The sequence below is a fragment of the Hemiscyllium ocellatum genome, chromosome 31 (assembly GCF_020745735.1).
Source record: "Hemiscyllium ocellatum isolate sHemOce1 chromosome 31, sHemOce1.pat.X.cur, whole genome shotgun sequence".
In the NCBI taxonomy this organism is placed as follows: domain Eukaryota; kingdom Metazoa; phylum Chordata; class Chondrichthyes; order Orectolobiformes; family Hemiscylliidae; genus Hemiscyllium; species Hemiscyllium ocellatum.
Genome location: NC_083431.1, coordinates 39,035,579 through 39,058,967, shown reverse-complemented (window position 1 = coordinate 39,058,967; position 23,389 = coordinate 39,035,579). Strand labels below are relative to the sequence as shown.

Sequence of the window (23,389 nt, the reverse complement as noted above, 5' to 3'; positions counted from 1 at the left end):
CACGCAGACGGTGGTGCGTGTATGGAATGAGCTGCCAGAGGAAGTGGTGGAGGCTGGTACAATTGCAACATTTAAAAGGCATCTGGATGGGTATATTAATAGTAAGGGTTTGGAGGGACATGGGCCGGGTGCTGGCAGGTGGGACTAGATTGAGTTGGGATATCTGATTGGTACGAGTTGGACTGAAGTGTCTGTTTCCGTACTGTACATCTCTCTGTGGCGTGAATAAAGCAGGAATCATTACCAAGTCAGGCTGGTGGATTAACACCTGTCTATTATCAGAGACAACAATAGGATGAGGAATGGGTTAGCTAGACTGGTAGCAAAAACTTTATGGTGGGATCGCTGATGAAGTGGAGGGCTTCCAAAGTAATTTTTTGGAGTGCTCAGCAAAAGTATATACCAGTGAAAAGGAAGAACAGTCTGAAAGGAGGTAATCTGCCATGTGCCTAAGGAAATAAGGGAGGCTATCAAATTGAAAGAGAAGGCATACAAGTGGCCAAGATCAGCAGGAAACTAGAAGATTAGGAAAATTTCGAAGGTCAATGGAAAGCCACAAAAAAGCGATAAAGAAAAGTAAGATAGATTATGAGAATAAACTAGCTCAGAATATAAGGACCGATAGCAAACGTTTGTATAAATATATAAAACGAAAAGAGTGGCTAAAGTAAACATTGTGGAATGAACTGCCACAGGAAGCAGCGGAGGCTCGTACAATTATAATATTTAAAAGGCAGATGGATAATTACTGAATAGAAAGGGTTTAGAGGGATATGGGCCAAGTGCTGGCAAATTGTCCTAGATTAATTTTGGATATCTGGTCAGCATGGATGAGTTGGACCGAAGGGTCTGTTTCCATGCTGTACATCTCTTTGACTCTATGGACCTTTAGAGAATAAGGAGGAGGAATTAATGATGGGATATTGAGAAAACGGATGAGGCAATGAACAGGTATTTTGTGTTGGTCTTCACAGTGGAGGACACAAATAGCATACCAGCAATCAACAATGAAACAAAAGTAGGTGTGGGCCTGGAAACAATCATTATCACAAAAGAGATAGCGTTGGGCAAGCTAATGGAGCTAAAGGTAGAGAAGTTTCCTGGCGCTGATGGAATGCATCCCAGGGTGCTAAAACAGATGGCGGGAGAAATAGCAAATGTACTTGTAGTAATTTTCCAAAATTCATTGAACTCTGTGGCGGTTCCAGCAGATTGGAAAACAACACCTATGACACCAGTCTTTAAAAAGGGAGGTCGACAAAAGATAGGGAATTACAGACCGGTTGCCTTAACCTCTGTAGTGGGCAAAATGCTTGAACCTATTATCAAGTAAGAAATAGCAAAACATCTAAATAGAAATTGTCCTGTTAGGCAGAGACAGCATGGGCTCATAAAGGGCAGGTCATGTTTAATTCATCTACTGGAATTCTATGAAGACAATATGAGCACAGTGGACACAGGGACCCAGTAGATGTGAGGTAACTGGATTTCCAAAAAGGCATTCAACAAGGTGCCACTTAAATGGCTGCCGCATAAGATAAAGATGAAAGGCACTACAGGCATGTACTGACATGTTTAGAGGATTGGTTAACCAACAGGAAGCAAACAGTGTGGATGAATGAGTGCTTTTCTGGTTGGCAATCAGAGAGTTGTGGTGTGCCTCAGAGATCAGTATTGGGATCGCAATTATTCACAATTTACATAGATGATTTGGTGTTGGGGATCACGTGTATTGTGTCAAAGTTTAGGGATGACAAAAGGCGCCCATTTCTATCTCAGGCGACCGACTCAACACAGACATCTACTATAAACCGACTGACTCCCACAGATACCTGGACTACACCTCCTCCCACCCTGCCCCCTGTAAAAACTCCATCCCATATTCCCAATTCCTTCGTCTCCACCGCATCTGCTCCCAGGAGGACCAGTTCCAACACCGTACAGCCCAGATGGCCTCCTTCTTCAAGGACCGCAGATTCCCCCCAGACGTGATCGACGATGCCCTCCACCGCATCTCCTCCACTTCCCACCCCTCCGCCCTTGAGCCCCGCCCCTCCAACCGCCACCTAGACAGAACCCCACTGGTTCTCACCTACCACCCCACCAACCTCCGTATACAGCGTATCATTCGCCGTCATTTCCGCCAACTCCAAACGGACCCCACCACCAGGGATATATTTCCCTCTCCTCCCCTATCAGCGTTCCGCAAAGACCACTCCCTTCGTGACTCCCTCGTCAGGTCCACACCCCCACAAACCCAACCTCCACTCCCGGCACCTTCCCCTGCAACCGCAGGAAATGCAAAACTTGCGCCCACACCTCCTCCCTTACTTCTCTCCAAGGCCCCAAGGGATCCTTCCATATCCGCCACAAATTCACCTGCACCTCCACACACATCATCTATTGCATCCGCTGCACCCGATTTGGCCTCCTCTATATTGGGGAGATGGGCCGCCTACTTGCGGAACACTTCAGGGAACACCTCTGGGACGCCCAGACCAACCAACCCAACCACCCCATGGCTCAACACTTTAACTCTCCCTCCCACTCCACCGAAGACATGCAGGTCCTTGGACTCCTCCATTGCCAAAACATAACAACACGACGGTTGGAGGAAGAGCGCCTCATCTTCCGCCTGGGAACCCTCCAACCACAAGGGATGAACTCAGATTTCTCCAGTTTCCTCATTTCCCCTCCCCCCACCTTGTCTCAGTCGATTCCCTTGAACTCAGCACCGCCCTCCTAACCTGCAATGTTCTTCCTGACTTCTCCGCCCCCACCCCACTCCGGCCTATCACCCTCACCTTGACCTCCTTCCACCTATCCCACCTCCATCGCCCCTTCCCAAGTCCTTCCTCCCTACCTTTTATCTTAGCCTGCCTGGCACCCTCTCCTCATTCCTGATAAAGGGCTCTGGCCCGAAACGTCGAATTTCCTGTTCCTTGGATGCTGCCTGACCTGCTGTGCTTTAACCAGCAACACATTTTCAGCTCTGATCTCCAGCATCTACAGACCTCACTTTTTACTCTATTACTGGAATGGTTAAACATTGCAGCATGCTGCTGTGCAGAGGGACTTGGAGGTACCCGTGCATGAATCACAGAGAGTTGGTCTGCAAGTGCAGCCGGTGATTAGAAAAGCAAATAGAATTTTGTCCTTCAGTGCTAAAGGGATTGAGTTTAAAAGCAGAGAGGTTATGTTGCAGCTGTACAGGGTGCTGGTGAGGTCACACCTGGAGTACTGCATGCAGTTATGGTCCCCTTACTTGGGAAAGGATGTACTGGTACTAGAGGGGGTGCAAAGAGGGTTCACTAGGTTGATTCCAGAGTTGAGTGGGTTGGCTTATGAGGAGAGACTGAGTAGACTGGGATTATATTCAGTGGAATTTAGAAGAATTGGGGGGTGCTGTGTGGTGTGTGTGGGTGTGTGATCATTTTGTAACATATAAAAATATGAAGAGAACAGTTAAGATAGAAGTAGAGAGGATGTTTCCACTGGCAGGTGAAACTAGGACAAGTGGGCATAGCCTCAAAATTAGGGGGAGCAGATTTAGGACTGAATTGAGAAGAAACTTCTTCACCCAGAGAGTTGTGAATCTATGGAATTCCCTGCCCTGTGAATTAGTTGAGGCTTCCTCAGTAAATGTTTTTATAGCTAAGATAGATAATTTTTTGAACAGTCAAGGAATTAAGGGTTATAGTGAGGGGGCACATAAGTGGATCTGAATGCATGAAAAGATAAGCCATGATCTTACTGAATGGCGGAGCAGGCTCGATGGGCCAGGTGGCCTACTCCTGCTCCTAGCTCTTATGTTAATCTTGGGTGGGGTTAAAATGTTTGACTAAAAAGTGATATGAATTGGCTTTTGAAAAGGGACAGAACTTCAAGGCAGTAAATAACCTCAGAGAAAGATGATACACAAAAGAGGAAATGGTCAGATATTGTGGACGAGAAGTTAAATTAATTTGCAAAAGGGATGTGGTTTTAGAAAGAAGAAACAAAGGAATAGAATGCATTTGGGCAGACAGATAGCATAAGGGTAAGGAATGGTAAAGCACTGCAGAAGATCAGAGCAAAAGGAATACAATAAGACTTAATTCAGGTTTGCAGGTGCATATATATTAGGATTTGTGCCGAATTTATGGTCAGAATGAAGCAAACAGACATCTGGACATTTGATGTGGTGATAAATGAATGTGGCTTAAGAGAAAGGCAGAAATAGTTATTTACGTTCCTGATACAGTGTTCTGGAAAAATAGGGAAAGAATAGTCTTGTTTCAGTAGAATATTACAGAGCTGGAGGATGAAGCTGTCCTGGAGTCAAGGAAATATACTATTTAGTTGGAATTTGAATGTGAGTAAAGGAGGTATAGCTAGTAAGTTTGCAGGTGACACCAAAATTGGTGGTGTAGTGGACAGCGAAGAAGATTACAACAGGATCTTGATCAGATGGGCAGATGGAGTTTAATCTATACAAATGGGAGGTACAATATTTTGGTAGGACAAATCAGGGCAGGACCTATACACTGAATGGTAAGGTCCTGTGGAGTGTTGCCTAACTTAGAGATTTTGGGGTGCAGGTTCATAATTCCTTAAAAGTGGAGACACAGGTAGACAAGATAATGAAGGCAGTGCTTGGTACAGTTGCCTTTATTGGTAGTGCCGAGAGTGTGGTGCTGGAAAAGCACAACCGGTTAGGCTGCATCCCGAGGAACAGGAGAATCGACGATTTGGGCATAAGCCATTTATCAGGAATGAGGCTTGTGGGCCAAGGGGGCTGAGAATCCCTGTGGACGAGATTGCTGAATTGCCTTCCCAGTCATTCTTTTTATCCATAGCACCATTTTTTTTAGGGCTATATCTGTGTGTAGAGGAGTTTTTAGGTGCTTAAGAGTTTTAACTAGTAGAGTTGTATGTTGAGTGCTCATATTGATTATCTATAGTTAGAATCTATTCATTTATAATAAATAGTAACTCTTGTTAAGTACAGAAAACTAGTCCATGTTTTCTGTCAACCTGGATCTAAAAGATAGATAAGTTGGGGAATTCTAGCTATTTTTAAAACTTTTAACTTATGTGCTGATACTAGGAATAGCAGTGCTTGATTTACAGCTCACCAGCCTGGTTAGGTGCAACAAACCTGTGTGATGTTGCTTTCAGTACTTTACCAGGACTATGACCGGAGATGAGCTGAAATTAACAGACCAGCTTCAAATGTTTATAAATATATAAGACACAGCTTGACCTTCCACAGTTTAAATACAGATAGAACCTGACAGGTCCATTACATCTTACTACAATTCTAGTAACAGGAATAGCATGCTTTATCTTACACAGACTCTTTAATCACAACTGCACGAGAGATGTCAGTACAGAAACACATACATCTCCAATGCACTCTGCACTGATTTATCCTCCAGAATCTGACTGTGATAAATGAGGTTGGATTATCGGGTTGGGTCTGTAGATACTGTTTATTTGGTCTCCTGATAATTGCTGCCCATGAAAGACAACCCCACTTCTGTTTGGCTGAAGTACAACAGGACAGCTGTCTGAGTGCTGCGACTCTCACCAACCCCAGCAGGCCACCAACAACTGTCAACAGTACAAACAGTCTGAGCCTGCAGCTACATTATTGGGATTCTGATACTAATTGGACCTCCCAGCCTACAGATATTGAGTCCTATTTTAAACCCTTTTAACAACCCATGAATCATTTCTCAATAATTCACAAAGCGTAAGGGTCAAGAACATCTCTGTTGAGATATGTCACAAATCATCTGCTGATTTCTTGCTCCCTTTGTCCAGCCCAGAATAATTTCCTGACGTCTCTTGCTTGATCAACTCCAAGTCGGAGAAGAAGAAAAGATCCACCAGCATAGCTGAAATGCCAATGTCAATTTCTCAAAGGCAAGAATTTCATGACCCTGGGTCAGAAGGCACATTTTTAGGAGGCCGGGTAGGGGAAGAGTACAGAGAACAATAATCCTCAATGCTGCTAAATCATCCACAACTGAATATCCATTCTCTGGGATCTGAATGATTTGTGGATAATAGATATCTACCAATCTGATCACTGGTACTTTTTATTGGTTGCTGCCAAGCACATGGCTGGTAGGGTTCAGGTACAACATGTACAACCTTGCCAGATGCCTAGTATTCTGCTTGTTGGCTCCTTTTCCCCATGCTTTAAAGCCTGACCATTTCCAAGTCCATGGAAGACCAGATTCTGTCAGTTTTTCTTTTGCCTGTGTATTCTGCAGTCAATGACTGACACTCCATAATTACAGTACACATTTGAATCGTTTAGTTGTATAAGCTTGTTTAAGGAGGATACAGCGCAGGTATGGGATGCAGAACAGAGATAGAATGATTATCAGTTGAATTACCCCACACCACTCGTAGCAAAGCTCACGACTTAACAAAAATAAAAATTAGGACTCCTGATGATTGGCATGCCCATAACTTAATACATATTGCAGTGGTTATTATACTTTTCAGGAAAAGGTTCAGGAGACTTTTTCTCACCCAAGTGAAGAACCATAAAGCTTGGAAACATACTTTTGGCCTCCATAATACCGTACGGAGAGCTCGAGACAGACACAAAATGTGAAGCATTAAGAAATATATATAAAGAGCAAGTGGGAAAGGCAAAACTTGTAGAAGGCCTGTGCGAAGGAACAGACGTACAGATAAACACAAATGTAAGCAGCTATTGAGATCAATTAGCCCATCTAAACAGGAAGAAAACTCACAAGTTTACAGCTGCCTCATAAGAATCTTAAAAGAACTAGCTACAAAGTTTCTCTATAGATGTACTCAGGTTAAGTCTGTAGATAAGATTACAGAAACTAACAGAGCCACTTTACATTGACCACACAGACTGCAGGATTTTCCCCACAGGCTTCACACTACCATTACCAGGCTCAAATTCCTACAATGTACAGGGAATAGATAACCAGCTGTGATTTCTTTGCAAATTGGCCATTGGGAAGAGGCGAACTTGACATCTAATTAAGGATCGAAGAGGATTCTCAAACCGGAGGTTCAGTGGAAGGTCCATCAGCACTAGAGAAGCAAAAACTGATTTTTCAAAATTTAGCAAGGCAGAGTTACTTTCTACTTCTATAACTTTGGTTAACAAAGTCCTTTGCAACTGTACCATCATTGTGGAAGAAGTACGAAGAGTCATCTAGACTCAAAAAGTTAGCTTGCTTTCTCTCCACAGATGCTGCCTGTGATAGCCAGCATTTGTTATTTTCAGTACAGATTCCAACATCAACAGTAATTTGCTCCTATTAAGTAACATTTTATGGTGACAGCTGAATTAAGGCAGGGTGGCTTTTAAGATTGCCTGGAAAAGCAATCCAGTTTCCCACCTTCAAGCAATAGCTCTTACTCTACATGTTTCTGGGAACACGGAACATGCTCTTGGACCATATCCCTCGAAACCCTTCCTGTTCATATACCTATCCAGATGCCTTTTAAATGTTGAATTGGTCCAGCTTCCACCACTTCCACTGGCAGCTCATTCCATACACGCACCACCCTGGGTGAAAAAGTTGCCTTATAGGTCTCTTTTAAATTTTTCTCCTCTCACCCTAAATCTAAGTTCTCTAGTCCTTGACTCCCCCAATCCAGGGAAAATACTTTGTCTATTCACCCTATCCATGTGCCTCATGATTTTATAAACCTCTTCAAGGTTAGCCCTCAGCTCTGAAGCTCCAGGGAAAACAGCCCCAGCCTATTCAGCCTCTCCCTTTGGCTCAAATCTTCCAATCCTGGCAACATCCTTGTAAATCGTTTCTGAACCTTTTCATGTTTCACAACACCCTTTGGTAGGAGGGAGATGAGAATTACACACTGTATACCAAAACTGGCCTATCCAATGTCTTGTAAAACCACAACATGACCTCGCAACTACTTTTCCCCAATGCTCTGACCAATAAAGCAAAGCACATCAAATGCCTTCTTCACGATCATATCTACTTGTAACTCTACATTCAAGGAATATGAACCTGCACTCCCCAGGACCTTGCCATTAAATGTGTAAGTCTTGCCCTAGATTTCCCTTTCCAAAATGCAGAACCTCACATTGATCTAAATTAAACTCCATCTGCCACCCCTCTGCCTGCTGGCCCATCTGATCAAGATCCTGCTGTACTCTGAGGTAACCTTCTTCGCTGTCCACTACACCTCCAAATTTGGTGTCATCAGCAAACTTACTAACTATACCTCTTATGTCCATATCCAAATCATTTATATAAATGATGAAAAGCAGTAAACCTAGCATCGACCAATGTGGCACACTTCTGGTCACAGGCCTCCAGTCTGAAAGGCAACCCTTCACCACCAGCTTCTGTCTTCTACCATCAAATCAGTTCTGTATCCAAATGGCTAGTTCTCCCACCCAAATAACTTCCCTGGACGTATTTCCAGGAATATTGTCCCGAACACCAAATGCTTTCTATCATGTTATTCCTTATCAAAAACGCCACTCCCCCTCCTCTCTTGCCCCCTTTTCCATCCTTCCTACAGCATGTATATCCTGGAACATTAAGCTGCCAGTCCTGTACATCCCTGAGCCATGTTTCTGTAATTGCTATGATATCTCAGTCCCATGTTCCTAACCATGCCCTGAGTTCACCTACCTTCCCTGCTAAGCTTCTTGCATTGAAATAAATGCTGTTTAATTTGTCAGTCCTACCTTGTTCTCTGCTTTGTTCCTGCTTGACTTGCTCCTTTTATCAACTGTCCTGATCTCTTTCCTCATTATCTCTGAGTCTCACTCCCCACGCCCCCAATGCCCCTCCCCTGCCCCACGCCATGCCTCCACCCTCCATCCCACTAATTTAAATCCTCCGAAGCAGTTCTAGCAAATCTCCCTGCCAATATATTAGTTCCCTTCCAATTCAGGTGCAATCTATCCTTCTTGTACTCCAGAAGAGATTCCAATTATCTAAAAATGTGAACCCCTCCCCCTGCACCAGCTCTTCAGCCATGCATTCATCTGCTCTATCCTTTTATTCCTACTTTCACTAGCTTGTAGTAACTGGCAGCAATCCAAATATTACTATTCGTGAGGACCTTCTTTTTATATTCCTGCCTAACTCTCGATATTCTCCCTTCAGAATTTCATTCTTTCCTCTTCCTATGTCATTAATTTCAATGTGCAGAACTACCTCTTGCTGGCCCCTCTCTCCTTTGAGAATATTCTGCACTCTCTCCAAGATAACCTTGAGCCTTGCACCAAGGAGGCAATTCACCATTCTGAATTCTCACTGCTGGCAGCAGAAACGTCTGTCTGTGCCTCTGACTAGACACTTCCCTAACACAATTGAGAGCCTGGAACCGGACATATCCCTCATAATATGAGAGCCAGTCTTGCTACCAGAAACTTGGTTGTTTGTGCTACGTTCACTGGAGAGTCCATCACCGTCTACATTTTGCAAAACAGCATACTTGTTTGAGATGGAGATAGCAACTGGAGACTCTTGCACTATGTGCCTACCCTTCCTGGAGGTACCCATCTACCTGACTGTATCTGTGGTTTGTCCCCTTCCTATAAATTCCATCCAACACACCCCCTAGTTCCTGTAAACCTCTCATTGCTTCTAACTGCCACTCCAACCGATCCATGCGATCTGCTAGGATTCACAACCAAAGACACTTCCTGTAGACATTATCATCAGTACATGGAAACTCTCCCTCATCTCTCACAACTGACTGGAAGAGCACATCACTTGTCCTAAAGGCCATCTTTGCTCCTTCACAACCTGCAGACGTGGAAAATAGCAGTCTTATTGCTCTAAAAATAACTTTGACCTATGTTTTATATTTTTAAAGTTTATCAAGAGACAGATCTCAATAAAACATATAATCAAAAAAGAACCCACTCTACTCACTATTGTAAATTTATAGCAAGGTTACACTGAAAGACTATGCACTTAACCTCCTGTGCTGTGAGCTCTCCCACACATGTTGCTCCAAGGTTAGCTTATGAATTTCATTGTTGGTTAATTTTTCTTAGACGCACTCCGATGTCCAGAGATATTTGAACTCAAACAGCACAGGCAGTAACTGTGCAGATTTACTGCTGTCTGTAGGTTTCTTTCTTTGACTGTGAGATCTCTGTCTCTCTTCCTGACTTCTAAAGTGCTGTTGTTTGTTCCTTTTCTGCCCAAAGTTTCAAAACAATGCAAGAGCATATAAAACAGTAATTACTGCTCCTGGAATTAGAGGAAATCACCTCCAACATCTGAAATACCTAAAAAAAAGGAGTAGATCTTACAGCAACAATTTTTTTAAACTGTTCTTCATCTTAGATTACCCAGAATCCACTCTACTGTAGAAATTCAGCAAGGCTCCTTCAACAGCATCTTCCAAACTTACAACCACACTCTCAAAGGTCACGGGCAGCAGACAAATGGGAACACCACCACCTGCAAGTTTATCTTCAAGCCATTCATTACCCGGACTTGGAGCTATATTATTGTCCCTTTGGTGTTAATGGATCAATAACACCATTATTGAATTCGCTCCCAAAAGGCATTGAGATACATCAAAATGAAGTCCATCAAAATTTGTGAAGGGAGTTCATTACCACTTTCTCAAGAGCAAGTGAGGTGGGCAGAAAATGATGGACTAGCCAGCAACATCCACATCTCATGAATGAAAAAATAGTCTGTCCACAAAGTCAGTTCCAGCTCAAAAGGTAGTATTATCAGCTAGCCACTCCAGTTCTTCAGCACCAACATCACAGCTGACAATCCTGTGCAGTACTGAAGAAATGCTGCACTGTCAGGAGTACCATCTTTCAGGTGAGATCTTCAATCTGGGCTCTGCTTGCTTCTTTGGCTGTAGAAAAGATTTTGTGGCACTATTTTCACCAATAGCAAAGAAAACATTCCCAGAGTCCAGGTCATTATTTATCCTTCAATCGATATCACAACAACAGATATTTGGTCATTATATTCCTGTTTGTAGGCGTTAGCTCTGCACAAACAGACTGCCATATCTCTACAGTGACTTAGTACAGAAATACTGGCTGTAAAACACTCTCTGCTATGATCATGAATACAATACAGATATTTTTTAAACTGCATTTTCTGCAAAGTTTTCTCTTTTTAAATTAATTACTTGGAAAGAGCGATTTGTCTGATTTTATTTGCTGGACATGAGCACAACGGATGCTTATGCTAAACACACTGGGCTGGTTACTAGCTTGTTAATGCTGGAAATATTGTTATTTTAAAAAGTCACTGACCAGGAAGGCAGTAAATTCAGCTTGTCATAGTTTTATAGCCCTCACCAGTGTGTAGAAAAAATATTGCTACACTTGTTAAGGGGTGTAATACCAACAACGAACTCTTGGAAATATTTTTTAACAAAACAAAATCGAAGAGAGTGAGAAACAATGCATCAACATGCATAACTGAAATAAAAATAAACTTCCCATAATAACACAGCTTGATTATTACTTTTAGGGAAAGAGGAGGAAATCTACAATAATTTGTCACTTAACGATTTCACTCCAAATGAGAGCTTGCATTTCAGGTTTCAGACTGTACTCTCTTTGCTCTCGAAGGCAAACACATTAGATTTTTTTTAGAACACCTGCCTTCATCACATCACATCATTCGAAATGACCGATCTTCCTATTTTTCGGAGTTTTAAGTTGTTAACAATTTTAAAGCACCTCAAGAGAATAAGGGAAACCAGTGTCTGAGAATATACTGCCATATTCCCACATCCAATTTCTGGTAAGGTAATAACAATGCTGTCTCTGAATGACTGGGAAATATATCATTTTTGTTAAAAACATATTTCATATGAAAATTTAAGCTGGTGTTATCTGCAATTGGAAGACAATTTTATGGTTGTGATGACAATGAGGATTCCACCATGGAACTTGAATTAGGTTCTGGAAGCCTGAACCACTTTCCATCCTTCTCCTATCAATAATACGCCACTGAGGTGTACATAATTCCTACAATTTGCTGGACATTACCGATTTGGATATGTTCAATAGTTCTCTCAACTATCTTCATCCAATTTGCTGTCTTAAAGCGTGTGTAATGTACTCCTAGGCCTAGCAAATATAGATTGGTCATGATTACTCTATCCTAAAGATCCAAAACCCAGTGAAACACAGTTTCTGCAAAAATCTACAAATCATAACACAAACTGAAATTGATTCACCTTGGGTATCATTGTTATTTGGAAGCACAGTCTATCCACATACAACTTAAGTTGGATTAATTTCTATTGTATAAAATTGGTGAAGTAAATCAATGCATTCTCCACAGTAAATAATATTTATCTGATGAAATTCAAATTCACGCACGTGGCTTTATTCATTTTCTCCCTTAGTCATTTTACCTACCTGAACCCTTTTGAAGAGGTTGATTTGTGTCTGGTAAAGGTTTCCCGACAGTTGCGGGTCCCCAATTTACGAACATCTGACTCACGAACACTATCCCACACATGGTTTTAAAATCTGAAGATCCAACAGATGTACATTTCCTGTACACAATGCAGCTGCTTTCTAATGTCCTGCATTGTGCTGCAACTTGTGAATGGACTCCAGAAAGAACTCATTCACAATTTGGGTTGCCTTTTTGAACATGTAAACCTCTTCCCACAGAACTCATTGTTATTTACCTAGTGCCCAGATTATGAGAACACACTTGCCAACGATATTGCTACTCCAAGGTGTTAATCAAAGGCAATTCTCACCTATCTAATTCAGGCTGACTGAAGTGATATCCACCAATGCCAACAAAATCAGCAGAGTTGGAGATTTACCAGGCTTGTTTAGATCAGTAACTCAAGTCATGTAGGATTGCAAAGAGCAGTTGGTGAAAAGGGGCACAAATACTTGAGTATGAAATGCTGCACACGTTTTGTACTGTTCCACTGACCTAAAAATATTAGTCTTGAAAAATTATATTCCCAATATCGGGTATTTTAGTGTATAATCACCCCTTCTACTGCAAGTGCTGACTTAAATAATCAGATTTTGGGGCTAGAATCTACAATCCTTTTCTCTTCTCCTTTCTCAAATGATGCCACTTCATGGCTAACATGTAACTGAAACTTACATAAGCATGATTTAGCTAGAACACAATTCTGAATAACAGCACTAACTGAACTTTCATTTGTCTGATAAAGTAGAAGATACATACTTTTTCAAAATAGAAATTAGTTGATGTTTTCCTTGAGACATTGGTCAAGAAGCTGTAAACTAGATCAGACTGTCTCCATGGAGCTGAATATTTGTTACCTTGAGTCCAGATTGCAGTACACAATACAAGGTTGAGGAGCTTGCAGACAAACACCTGTTCATTTTGCAACTCTCTTGTTGCCAGTCCTGAAATTTTGACACTCTGTACTTACCAGCTCATCAATGTCCACACCGTTGACAGGTGATGTCTTGTGTCGAGTGTTCCTGCTGTGACTGTGTAGGGCCTTTTTCCTCCCCGGCTGTTTGGCCTGCCTAGGAGGACGGCCCTGAGAGCCTGGTTTTCCTTTGGCAGCTTTCCTGGGCCTCACTTTAAAGAGCAAGAATTATATGCAATCACTCTACTAACAATATATATTCTTTCATGCTTTACGACTCAAGTGGCATTCCAATCCAAAGACAAAACTTTTGTTCAAAGTTAAAGCTGGATACTAACAACTCTTTTACAGCACCAAATTTCTCATCACAATGCTGAAATTTAGATTACAGGATTCGATGAAATTCATTTTATGAAAGTGGAAAGTATAAGCTTTTTCATAAAACTCTGCAACAATTTTTTCCCTACAAAGATGCAGATTCATGCTCAAATAATCTCACAGGCTCTTCCCAACCACATAGTACCTATCCCTGAACAAATAAACAGCATTACATGAGACTATATGAATTAAAATCCACAGTCATTGGACAATAATTAAGACTTGGAAGTTTGGTTGATCTTTCACTTCCTTAGGGCAAAACAGCACAGGCAATTTGTAGCTCCATTGTCGACATTTCAGATTAGCAAAGCTGACTAAGGTATGGAACATTCTTGAGCTGTACATGTATTACCAAATTAATTTAATGCATTTCCCGGTTAACTCCACACTACTTATATCATTCTATTCATTATGACAACATGGTAGCACGAGCAAGAGAACTAAATTAGCATTTTAATATTGAACTTAGCACAGGGCACGGGCAAGGCAATGTTTTGCAACTCACTTAGACAGTACCCACTAAGCAGCTTAAACAGTAGTAATTTAAGGGAGGCAGTGAAGAGATAGAACTCTCAAAGAGGGAAGCAGATCCAAATAAAACATAGATGGTCATTCCAAATGTTAAATTCTTAGATTAAAATTATTTTCCAGCAACAGATGGTTAAGTTCCAAAACTTACATCGGAGTCTGGGACCTCCACGCTCCTCGTAGTCCTCGTCCTCCTCTTCCTCGTCCTCCTCCTCCACTTCCTCTTCTTCATCCTCCTCATCCTCATTACCTTCATCTTCCTCCTCAGCATAATTTCTAAGAAGGTGGTGAAAACAGTGAAGATGTTTTACTTCAAAACATGATTTTACATATATGCAAACATTCCTAACTAGTAGACATTTCAATTGGTGAATGTAGTTTTGAATGGATAAACAGACTTATGTAACAAGTCCCAGTCACCTATGCTCACTGTGTTTACTGATCTACACTAGTTCCCAGTCAAACAACATCTTGATTTTAAAATTCTTACCTTTGTTTTCAAATTTTCTATGTCCCCATCCCTCCCAAATGCTGTAATTTTCTCCAGTCTTGCAACTCTGAGATATCTGTGCTGTTCTAATTCTGGTCTCAACTCCAGCTTTTAGCAGCTTCCCACTGGTGGCTGCACCTTCCATACTCTGGAAATACCCTCTCAGCATTTGTATTCAGACACTCCTTCAAATGTCTTTTTTTGACCAGGCTTTTGGTTATCTGGCTCAATTTTTTTTTGTGTGGCTTGCCTTGGTGCCATATTTTGCTTTAAAACATACTGCATCTTATAATTCTGTGCTGCCAATTCTTAAAAAAAACTTTCCAATTTCCCTCTGTTCCTATCCATTAAGGAAGAATGGAAAGCAACAACTCAATTTCTGCAAAAGAAAAATGCAATTCCCTACTCCCAAATAAAACAGCACGTCCTGAATTATTACAAAAAAAAAGTCTTCACACTAATCATGAAATGATGTTAACAATAAAACCTAATTTTAAAGTGCCGTGAGGAGTAGGCACCAACCACATACTGAATCATTTTACACAATCATTGTTAGCATGTTCTCACTAGTTACCATGCTGACTGAACAGCAGACTTGCTGGCTGGACTATCCAACGATCACTGTGTTCTCAAAAAGATCCAAACCATAACTCTTAGTCTATTATGGGTCTCTGGGCCTCTCAGAGGTGGACTTAAGACTGAGGACATAAGGTAAATAAATAAATAAACAAGCAACCTTAATTTACAAATACTGAGCTGCTTTAAAATAGGTCTGCTTATAAATGAAGGAAATTATTGGTCAGGAGTGCTGTCTGGGAAGTTGTATACAAAATAACTCAATAATTAAAAAAAAAGAGGAGCTAGTCTAATACAACTTGAAACGTTAATGGAATGCATAAGTAAGAGTTATTTTTAAAGTTCTGGACAGTTAGGTTGGTTGGAATCCATTTCAGCAGTAGCATAACTGTGTTGCAAAAAGAACTCAACTGGCGCTGAAGTGGTAAGCTGGTTGAAGGATTACCTATCACGTGTGCCACGTCGGGCTGTGGCTGGCTGACACGCTGGACAGAGCCATTCTCCATCTGGTATCACATAGAGGGCTGGTCTCAAACAGAACAAGTGGAACGCCTTATTACATTCATCACACAGGATCAGCTTGTCATCTTCACCTGGACAGCAAGAAAACAAAGTCAGCCAAACACATCTGGCTTGCAAGCGACGAAAAGTATACAGAGGAACCGTGATTATCCGAATATCAGATTATCTGAATGAGATCTTGATAGAAACATTACATCAAAGAGCTGTTTCAACCCTGATTGTGTCTTTTGTTTACAATAATTAAAAACAATCTTGGCTCACCGAAATGCTGCTGAGAACAGTCCTAGACATTGATGGGAGCCCAGGTGCCATCTCCAAATGACTGACCTCCCGTCCTCTCCCCACACTTTCCCTGGAGTTTTACATAGGAGTGAACCCTAAAGCCCCATTCTCTAATATTGTCTTGTACAGGGCAAAGGTGGAAGTTTCAAAATATTGCAGTAAAAAGTAGTGTGTGTGTGGTAGGTATTTGGAGACTCATCCCACAAAGGCAGCAGCAATCTTATGTTGGTGTCCAGTCCAGCTGCCCCAGAGGGGGAGGGGGACAACGGGGTGGGCAGTGTTGGGATAGGGTTGGGAGGGCAGGGGTGTGTTTGGACAGGACTGGGGGTGGGCGGGGGTGGTGTTAGACGGGATTGGGGAGGGCAGGGGAGTACTGGATGGGATTAGGGGCGGGTGGTGGGGAGGGGGGAATGGTGGGAGGCGGTGTTGGATAGGGTTGGGGTGGGCAGTGTTAAACTGTGTTGGAGGCGGGGTTGGAGGGAATTGGAGGGTGGGCAGGGAGGGGCAGACCGGGTTTGGGGGGCTCCCATGCGGTGTGTTGAACAGGGAGCAGACTTAACAGAAAACTCCAAGCCCTGGAGGAAAGGCATTGAATTGATTAACTGAGTAATCAATTATCTGAACAAAATAGTGCCCGCCCATCAAGTTTGGATAATCGAGGTTCCTCTGTATACAGATCTTAACAGTTAGGTCAGTTTATTTTTAAAGGTTAAAAACATTGCAGTACAGATGTTGTTGCTGTAAGCTATAGGCATACATCACAACATGAATTAAAAAGTATGAGTCGTTGATCTTGGCCAGGCCAGTATATGCCATATTCAAAGAAAATCACTAGGAACAAAATTATTTTCTTCAGTTCCAAACTAACTTTCAGAGTTGAGCCTCTCATTACGGAAAAAGCTGATGAAATCAAGTCACATTTTGTATTTTAATTTTACCGAGGAGTGCATGAGCAATACTACTACTTCATCAACCTTACCAAGATTTCCAAATATGTGATGAATAAGTAAATAGTAATGGTGCATTGCTTTCTGAATCACACTTTACTGAACTAAACTGAGTTTATCAATGATACTTCACTTATAGCGGTTTCAGAAATTGTTCAAGACAGGATCAACTTGGTAAACCCACCAATAGGATTGCTGGCCATTCAAACAGCAAAATCAGCATATGACAGGCAGATTCTGGATCAGTGGTGCTGGAAGAGCACAGCAGTTCAGGCAGCATCCAACGAGCAGCAAAATCAACGTTTCGGGCAAAAGCCCTTCATCAGGAATACAAGGGCTTTTGTCGATTTCACTGCTCATTGGATGGTCCTGAACTGCTGTGCTCTTCCAGCACCACTGATCCAGAATCTGGTTTCCAGCATCTGCAGTCATTGTTTTTACCTATATGACAGACAGAGCTAAGCAATCCCAAAGTAATGGACTAAAGTCCAGCTCCACAGTCCTGTCATATTTATTGCCCACAATTCGTGATTTAAACAACAGGAGGCAGCAGCTTCACAAATATCCCAGCCTCAAAAGTGGGAGTTCCAACAGATCAGTGCATAAAGGCATGGTTAAAGCATTGGGTCCATTCTTAGTCAGAAGTGCTGAGTGGATGACACATCTTGGTCTCCTACTGTAGTTTCCAGCATCAGAGGCATTCCATGCCACAAAGAAATGGCTGAAGACACTGCATACTGCAAAGACTATGAGCCCTGACAACATTATAGCGATAACATTGAAGACTTGAACATCAGAACTAGTCACACCACTAGCCAAGCTCTTCCAGTACAGCTACATTGGAATCTATCCAACAGTGTAGAAAATTGCTCAGGCATGTCCTGCCCAAGGGCAAAAGTACGCTAGATCAAATGAGGCTAATGACCCACTTTCAGTCTACTTGCGATTATTAAAGTGATGGAAAAGTTGTTGACATTGCAACCAAACAGTATTTTCTCATCAATAACCTGCTGAATGATGTTGAGTTTGGATCCACCACACTCTGACCCCATTACAGTCTTATTTAAACATAGTCAAATGCAGCCTTAAATCTTGTCTCATCTCTAAAGTTCAGCTCTATTGACCAAGTATTACAAAAAGGAACCCTAGCAAACTAGAATCAGAGATGTACAGCATGGAGACAGACCCTTCAGTCCAACTCGTCCATGCCGACCAAATGTCCAGAATTAATCTAATCTCATTTGCCAACATTTGGCCCATATCCTTCTAAACCCTTCCTATTCAAATACCTTTTAAATGTAATTGTACCAACCTCTCTGGCAGCTCATTCCCTACACACACCGCTCTGTGTGAAAAAGTTGCTCCTTAAATCCATTTGATATATTTCCCCTCTCACCTTAAACCTATGCCCTCTAGTTCTGCACTCTCCCAACCCATAGAAAAGACCTCATCTATTTACTCTATCTATGCCCCTCATGATTTTATAAACCTCTATAAGGTCACCCCTCAGTCTTCATCGCTTCAGGGAAAACAGCCCCAGCCTGTTCAGCCTCTCCCTATAGTTCAAACCTTGCAACCCCAGCAACATCCTTGTAAATCTTTTCTGAATCCTTTCAAGTTTCACAACATCCTTCCTGTGGCAGCAGGACCGGAACTGCACAGTATTCCAGAAGTGGCCTAACAACAGGCAGATCATACCATACAAAATACAATTCCGCCAGGATTGATCGCACTCTGTACTTTCAGATTCAACCTCCATTTTTAAATCAAACCTGCCGACAAAGGTGGTGTTATTGTCTGACGTACTGATCTCTACCTTACAGAGTCTGAGTGCCAGCTTGGACCTTGATTCTACCATTGAATATCAAACTATTAATTCCACGACCATCATTAAGCTCATCTCACCTGGGAATCTCATCCCACAGCTTTCCACCTCATAGGCCCTCAACTCTGTACAGCCCACTTCTACCTTCTTTCCAGAACGCACAAACAGGGCTGCCTCGGCAAACCCACTGTTTCAGCCTGGTACTCCCCCATTGAATTCAATTCTACTTATCTTGATACAAGTTTTTTTTAATCCCCTTGTCCAGTTTCTTCTCACTTACATCCATGATTCTTCTATGCTTTACGTCAGTTTCAAAATTTCCACTTCAAGAGTAAGCAATCCCTTGAGACATCCATCCTCCATCAGTATGGTCTAAGGTCTCTCCGCTTCTTCCTTGAAACAAGGCATGATCTATCCCCATTCACCATCACCCTCCTCTGCCTGCTTGAGCTCATGCTCACTGAACAACCTTTCCTTTAATTTCGCTCACTTTCCTCAGGCTAAAAATGTGGCTATGGGTACCCGCATAAGCCCAGTCATGCCTGTCTGTGGTTACATGGATCATTGCTTGTCCTTATCCTACTCAGATCCCTCCCCACAATTCTCTCTCCAGTATATCAAAGACATCATCAGTGTTGCTTTCCTCACTCATCTAAAATTAGAAAAATGCATCAGTTTTGCAGTCAATTTTCATCCCACTCTCACCTGCAACTGTTCCATTTCTGACTCCTTCCTCCACTTGATGACATCTGTCCCAATTGCTGGGGATAAGCTGGTGACCAATACCCATTATAAACCCTCGGACTCTCAGTTACCTTGATTACACATCCTCATACTTTGCTGCCTGTAGGGACTCCATTCTGTTCTCCAAGCTCCTGAGTCTCTGTTGCATCTATTCTGATAATGCCACCTTCCGCAGGAGATCCTCAGACACGTCCATCTTGTTCCCCAACTGAGAATTCCCTATCACCACAATTGTTAGGGCTATCAGCTGCATCCAACCCATTTCTCACACTTCTGCTTCATCTTCCCCTTCCCTTGTCCTCACCTTCCACCTCACCAGTCTCCTCATCCAAAAGATCACGAGCCGTAACTTTTAGACTCTCCAGTGGGATTACACCACTAGACACACACTCTTCATTTCTCTGTCAGGACTTTGCAGGAATTGTTCCCTCCATGATATCCTCATCTCATTCTCCTCCACTTCCACCACCACCATGGTACCTCCATGATACCTTCTCAAGTATTTGTAGAAGGTACATTTGCTAATTTACAAAGTTAAAAATCACACAACACCAGGTTATAGTCCAACAGGTTTAAATGGAAGCACACTAGCTTTCGGAGTGTCGCTCCTTCATCACCTGATGAAGGAGCAGCGCTCTGAAAGCTAGTGTGTTTCCAATTAAATCTGTTGGACTATAACCTGGTGTGGTGTGATTTTTAACTTTGTACACCCCAGTCCAACACCGGCATCTCAAAATCATTGCTAATTCACCACCTCCATCCACATTATCCAAGGCTCCAACACACCTTTCAGGTGAAACAGCGACATACCTGCATTTCATTCAATATAGCATACTGTATTGTTGAATAAGTGTGTACATGTGCAAGAGAGTGAAAGTGTATACAAGAATGAGAGAGGAGCAGAAATATCCCCATGTTCATTAGCACTACTGTTTGAGAGAGCTATAACTCAAAAGGTGAGCAGAACAATTCAGCATTTCAGCAAATTCACAAACCAAGGATTTATTAAATGAAAATATTTATTCTGCTTTCTGCACCTTGACACAGCAGTGATTCAGTCTTAATCTCAAAAGCTTCAGCATTAATCAAACAGTTGTCACAGCAATTTAAAATGAAGTAGCAATATAATTCTGGAGGTTGAGGCTTTCATTCCAAGTACTATCCTTTCTGTATGGAAAGGAATACCTTCAATGGGGTAGGTGACCTCCAAACTATCTCTCAGCTTAGTATGAGATATTGCCCTTCAATACCCATACCACTGCTTGGAACAGGTAGTCCAGGACATTGCACTGCCATAAGGTACTCTCGATCGTCAGTATAGTGACACAAATGGTCGTTAACAAAGCTATCAAGTGGCCCTTGCATGTTAGTAGCCTGCTTACTGAAGCTTAGAGTGGGCTCCAACAGGGATATTTACTTCCTGAGATCATTATAGAATTGATCCATTAAATGGACAAAGTAGCTGAAATTCATAGATGAGGTGAGTGGCTGCCCGTAAGTGGCAGCATTAGCCAGGAAATGGCATTAAGGCACCCTAGTAAATCTTTGTGGTTGAGTTTGTCACGGACTGAAAGCGAGGTCCCAGCACAGACTGGTGGCAAGCATGTACTGAGGAGAAAAACTTTGCATTGTTTGGAGTCATACACAAACGAACATGATTGCGACTATTGGAGAACAATCATCTAGTCATTGGACCTCACTGCAAGATGTCCTCAGCTCAACCATCATCAGCCCCTCTTCCATAATCTTTGCTCCAACGTATCTTCAGAGGTGGGGATGCTTGGTGATGATTCATCAAATATTGAAATAGTCCACATGCAGCAAGCTGTGAATAAATCCTGGCTTAGGCTGATAAGTAGCAAATAACATTCTCAACAGATGAGATGGCAGTGCCAGCATGATAGGGGGAGGGGTTAGGGTTCCTGGGTCCATATGCTCCAAGCCGGCTGCTTTCTTGTCTCTCTCTCTCTCTCCCCCTCTCTTTTCTATCCTCTTTCACTTTCTGATGGCATGGGGAAGCTGGAAGGGATTGAAGACTTCTGACTTTGGTAGGCCTGGAGCCTGGCCATGGGAATTTGGGCTGTCAGCTGTGGTGGAACTTGGTGTCATCCTTTGTGCAATGTAGGGTTAAGCTTGGGGCAGACTGGTGTCAAGGTCCGACGCAGTCTGCTTGAAGGACTGTAATACTGAAATTCTTATTTTTTTTTATTTTTCTAATTTATCCTTAAGATTCTGTAGCTATGATTTGGAGATGCCGGTGTTGGATTGGGGTGTACAAAGTTAAAATCACATAACACCAGGTTATCGTCCAACAGGTTTAATTGGAAGCACACTAGCTTTCGGAGCGACACTCCTTCATCAGGTGATAGTAGAGGGCTCGATCGTAACACAGAATTTATAGCAAAAATTTGCAGTGTGATGTAACTGAAATTATACATTGAAAAACTGATTGTCTGTTAAGCCTTTCATCTGTTAGAATACAGTGATAGTTTCACTTCTTTCATGTGTAAATCACAAAACCCCACAAGGATGGCATTGCGGCAACAGCCTCAGTACTCAATACCAACAACTGCCAGTCTCCAAACACCATCCTACAACTCACCTGCTTTATCCTCGATCATAACGTCTTCACCTTTGACAACCAATTCTTCATCCAGACACACGGAACAGCCATGGGGACCAAATTTGCACCCCAATATGCCAACATTTTTATGCACAGATTTGAACAAGATTTCTTCTTTATGCAGGATCGCCAACCAACATTGTACACCAGGTACATTGATGACATTTTCTTCCTCTGGACCCATGGTGAGGAGTCACTGATAAAACTACACAGTGACATCAACAAGTTTCATCCCACCATTAAACCCACCATGGACTACTCTCGACTGTCTGTCTCATTCTTGGACACATGCGTCTCCATCAAGGACGGACACCTCAGCATCACACTCTACCGCAAACCCACAGACAACCTCACAATGCTACACCTCTCCAGCTTCCACCCAAAACATAATAAAACAGCCATTCCCTATGGACAAGCCCTACGCATACACCGGATCTGCTCATATGAGGAGGAAAGTGACGGACACCTGGAAGTACTCAAGGATGCCCTCACAAGAACTGGGTACGATGCTCAACTCATCGACTGCCAGTTCTGACGTGCCACAGCAAGAAACCGTAATGACCTCCTCAGGAGACAGACACGTGCTGCAACTGACAGGGTACCCTTCGTTGTTCAGTACTTCCCAGGGACTGAAAAACTACACCATGTTCTTCGTGACCTGCAACACATTATCAATGAGGACGAGCACCTCACCAAGACCTTCCCCACACCTCCACTACTTGCCTTTAAACAACCGCCAAACCTCAAACAGATCATTGTTCGTAGCAAACTGCCCGGCTCTCAGGACAACTCCATACAATCCTGTCACGGTCGACGCTGCAAGACATGTCAGATTGTGGACATAGATACCACTATTACGCGTGGGAACACCTCCCACCTTGTACATGGCAGGTACTCATGTGACTCAGCCAACGTTGTCTATCTTATACGTTGCAAGCAAGGATGTCCGGAGGCATGGTACATTGGGGAAACCGAGCAAAGGCTACGACAACGGATGAATGGGCACCTCACAACAATCAACAGACAGGAGGGTTTCCTCCCAGTTGGGGAACACTTCAGTGGTCCAGGATATTCAGCCTTGGGCCTTCGGGTGACCATCCTCCAATGTGGACTTCAGTACAGGCAGCAGAGGA

General features: G+C 42.6%; 1 protein-coding gene across 1 annotated transcript in view; it reads right to left on the bottom strand.

The window, feature by feature from the left end:
- baz1b (bromodomain adjacent to zinc finger domain, 1B) overlaps positions 1-23,389 on the bottom strand; it is a 97,527-nt gene that overhangs the window by 12,469 nt on the left and 61,669 nt on the right. Inside the window, exons 14-16 of the mRNA XM_060847897.1 lie at positions 15,759-15,906; positions 14,399-14,523; positions 13,399-13,553 (exon numbers count right to left, since the gene is read on the bottom strand). Of these exons, the coding sequence (XP_060703880.1) occupies positions 13,399-13,553; positions 14,399-14,523; positions 15,759-15,906 (428 nt within the window). The remainder of the gene's footprint in view (positions 1-13,398; positions 13,554-14,398; positions 14,524-15,758; positions 15,907-23,389) is intronic.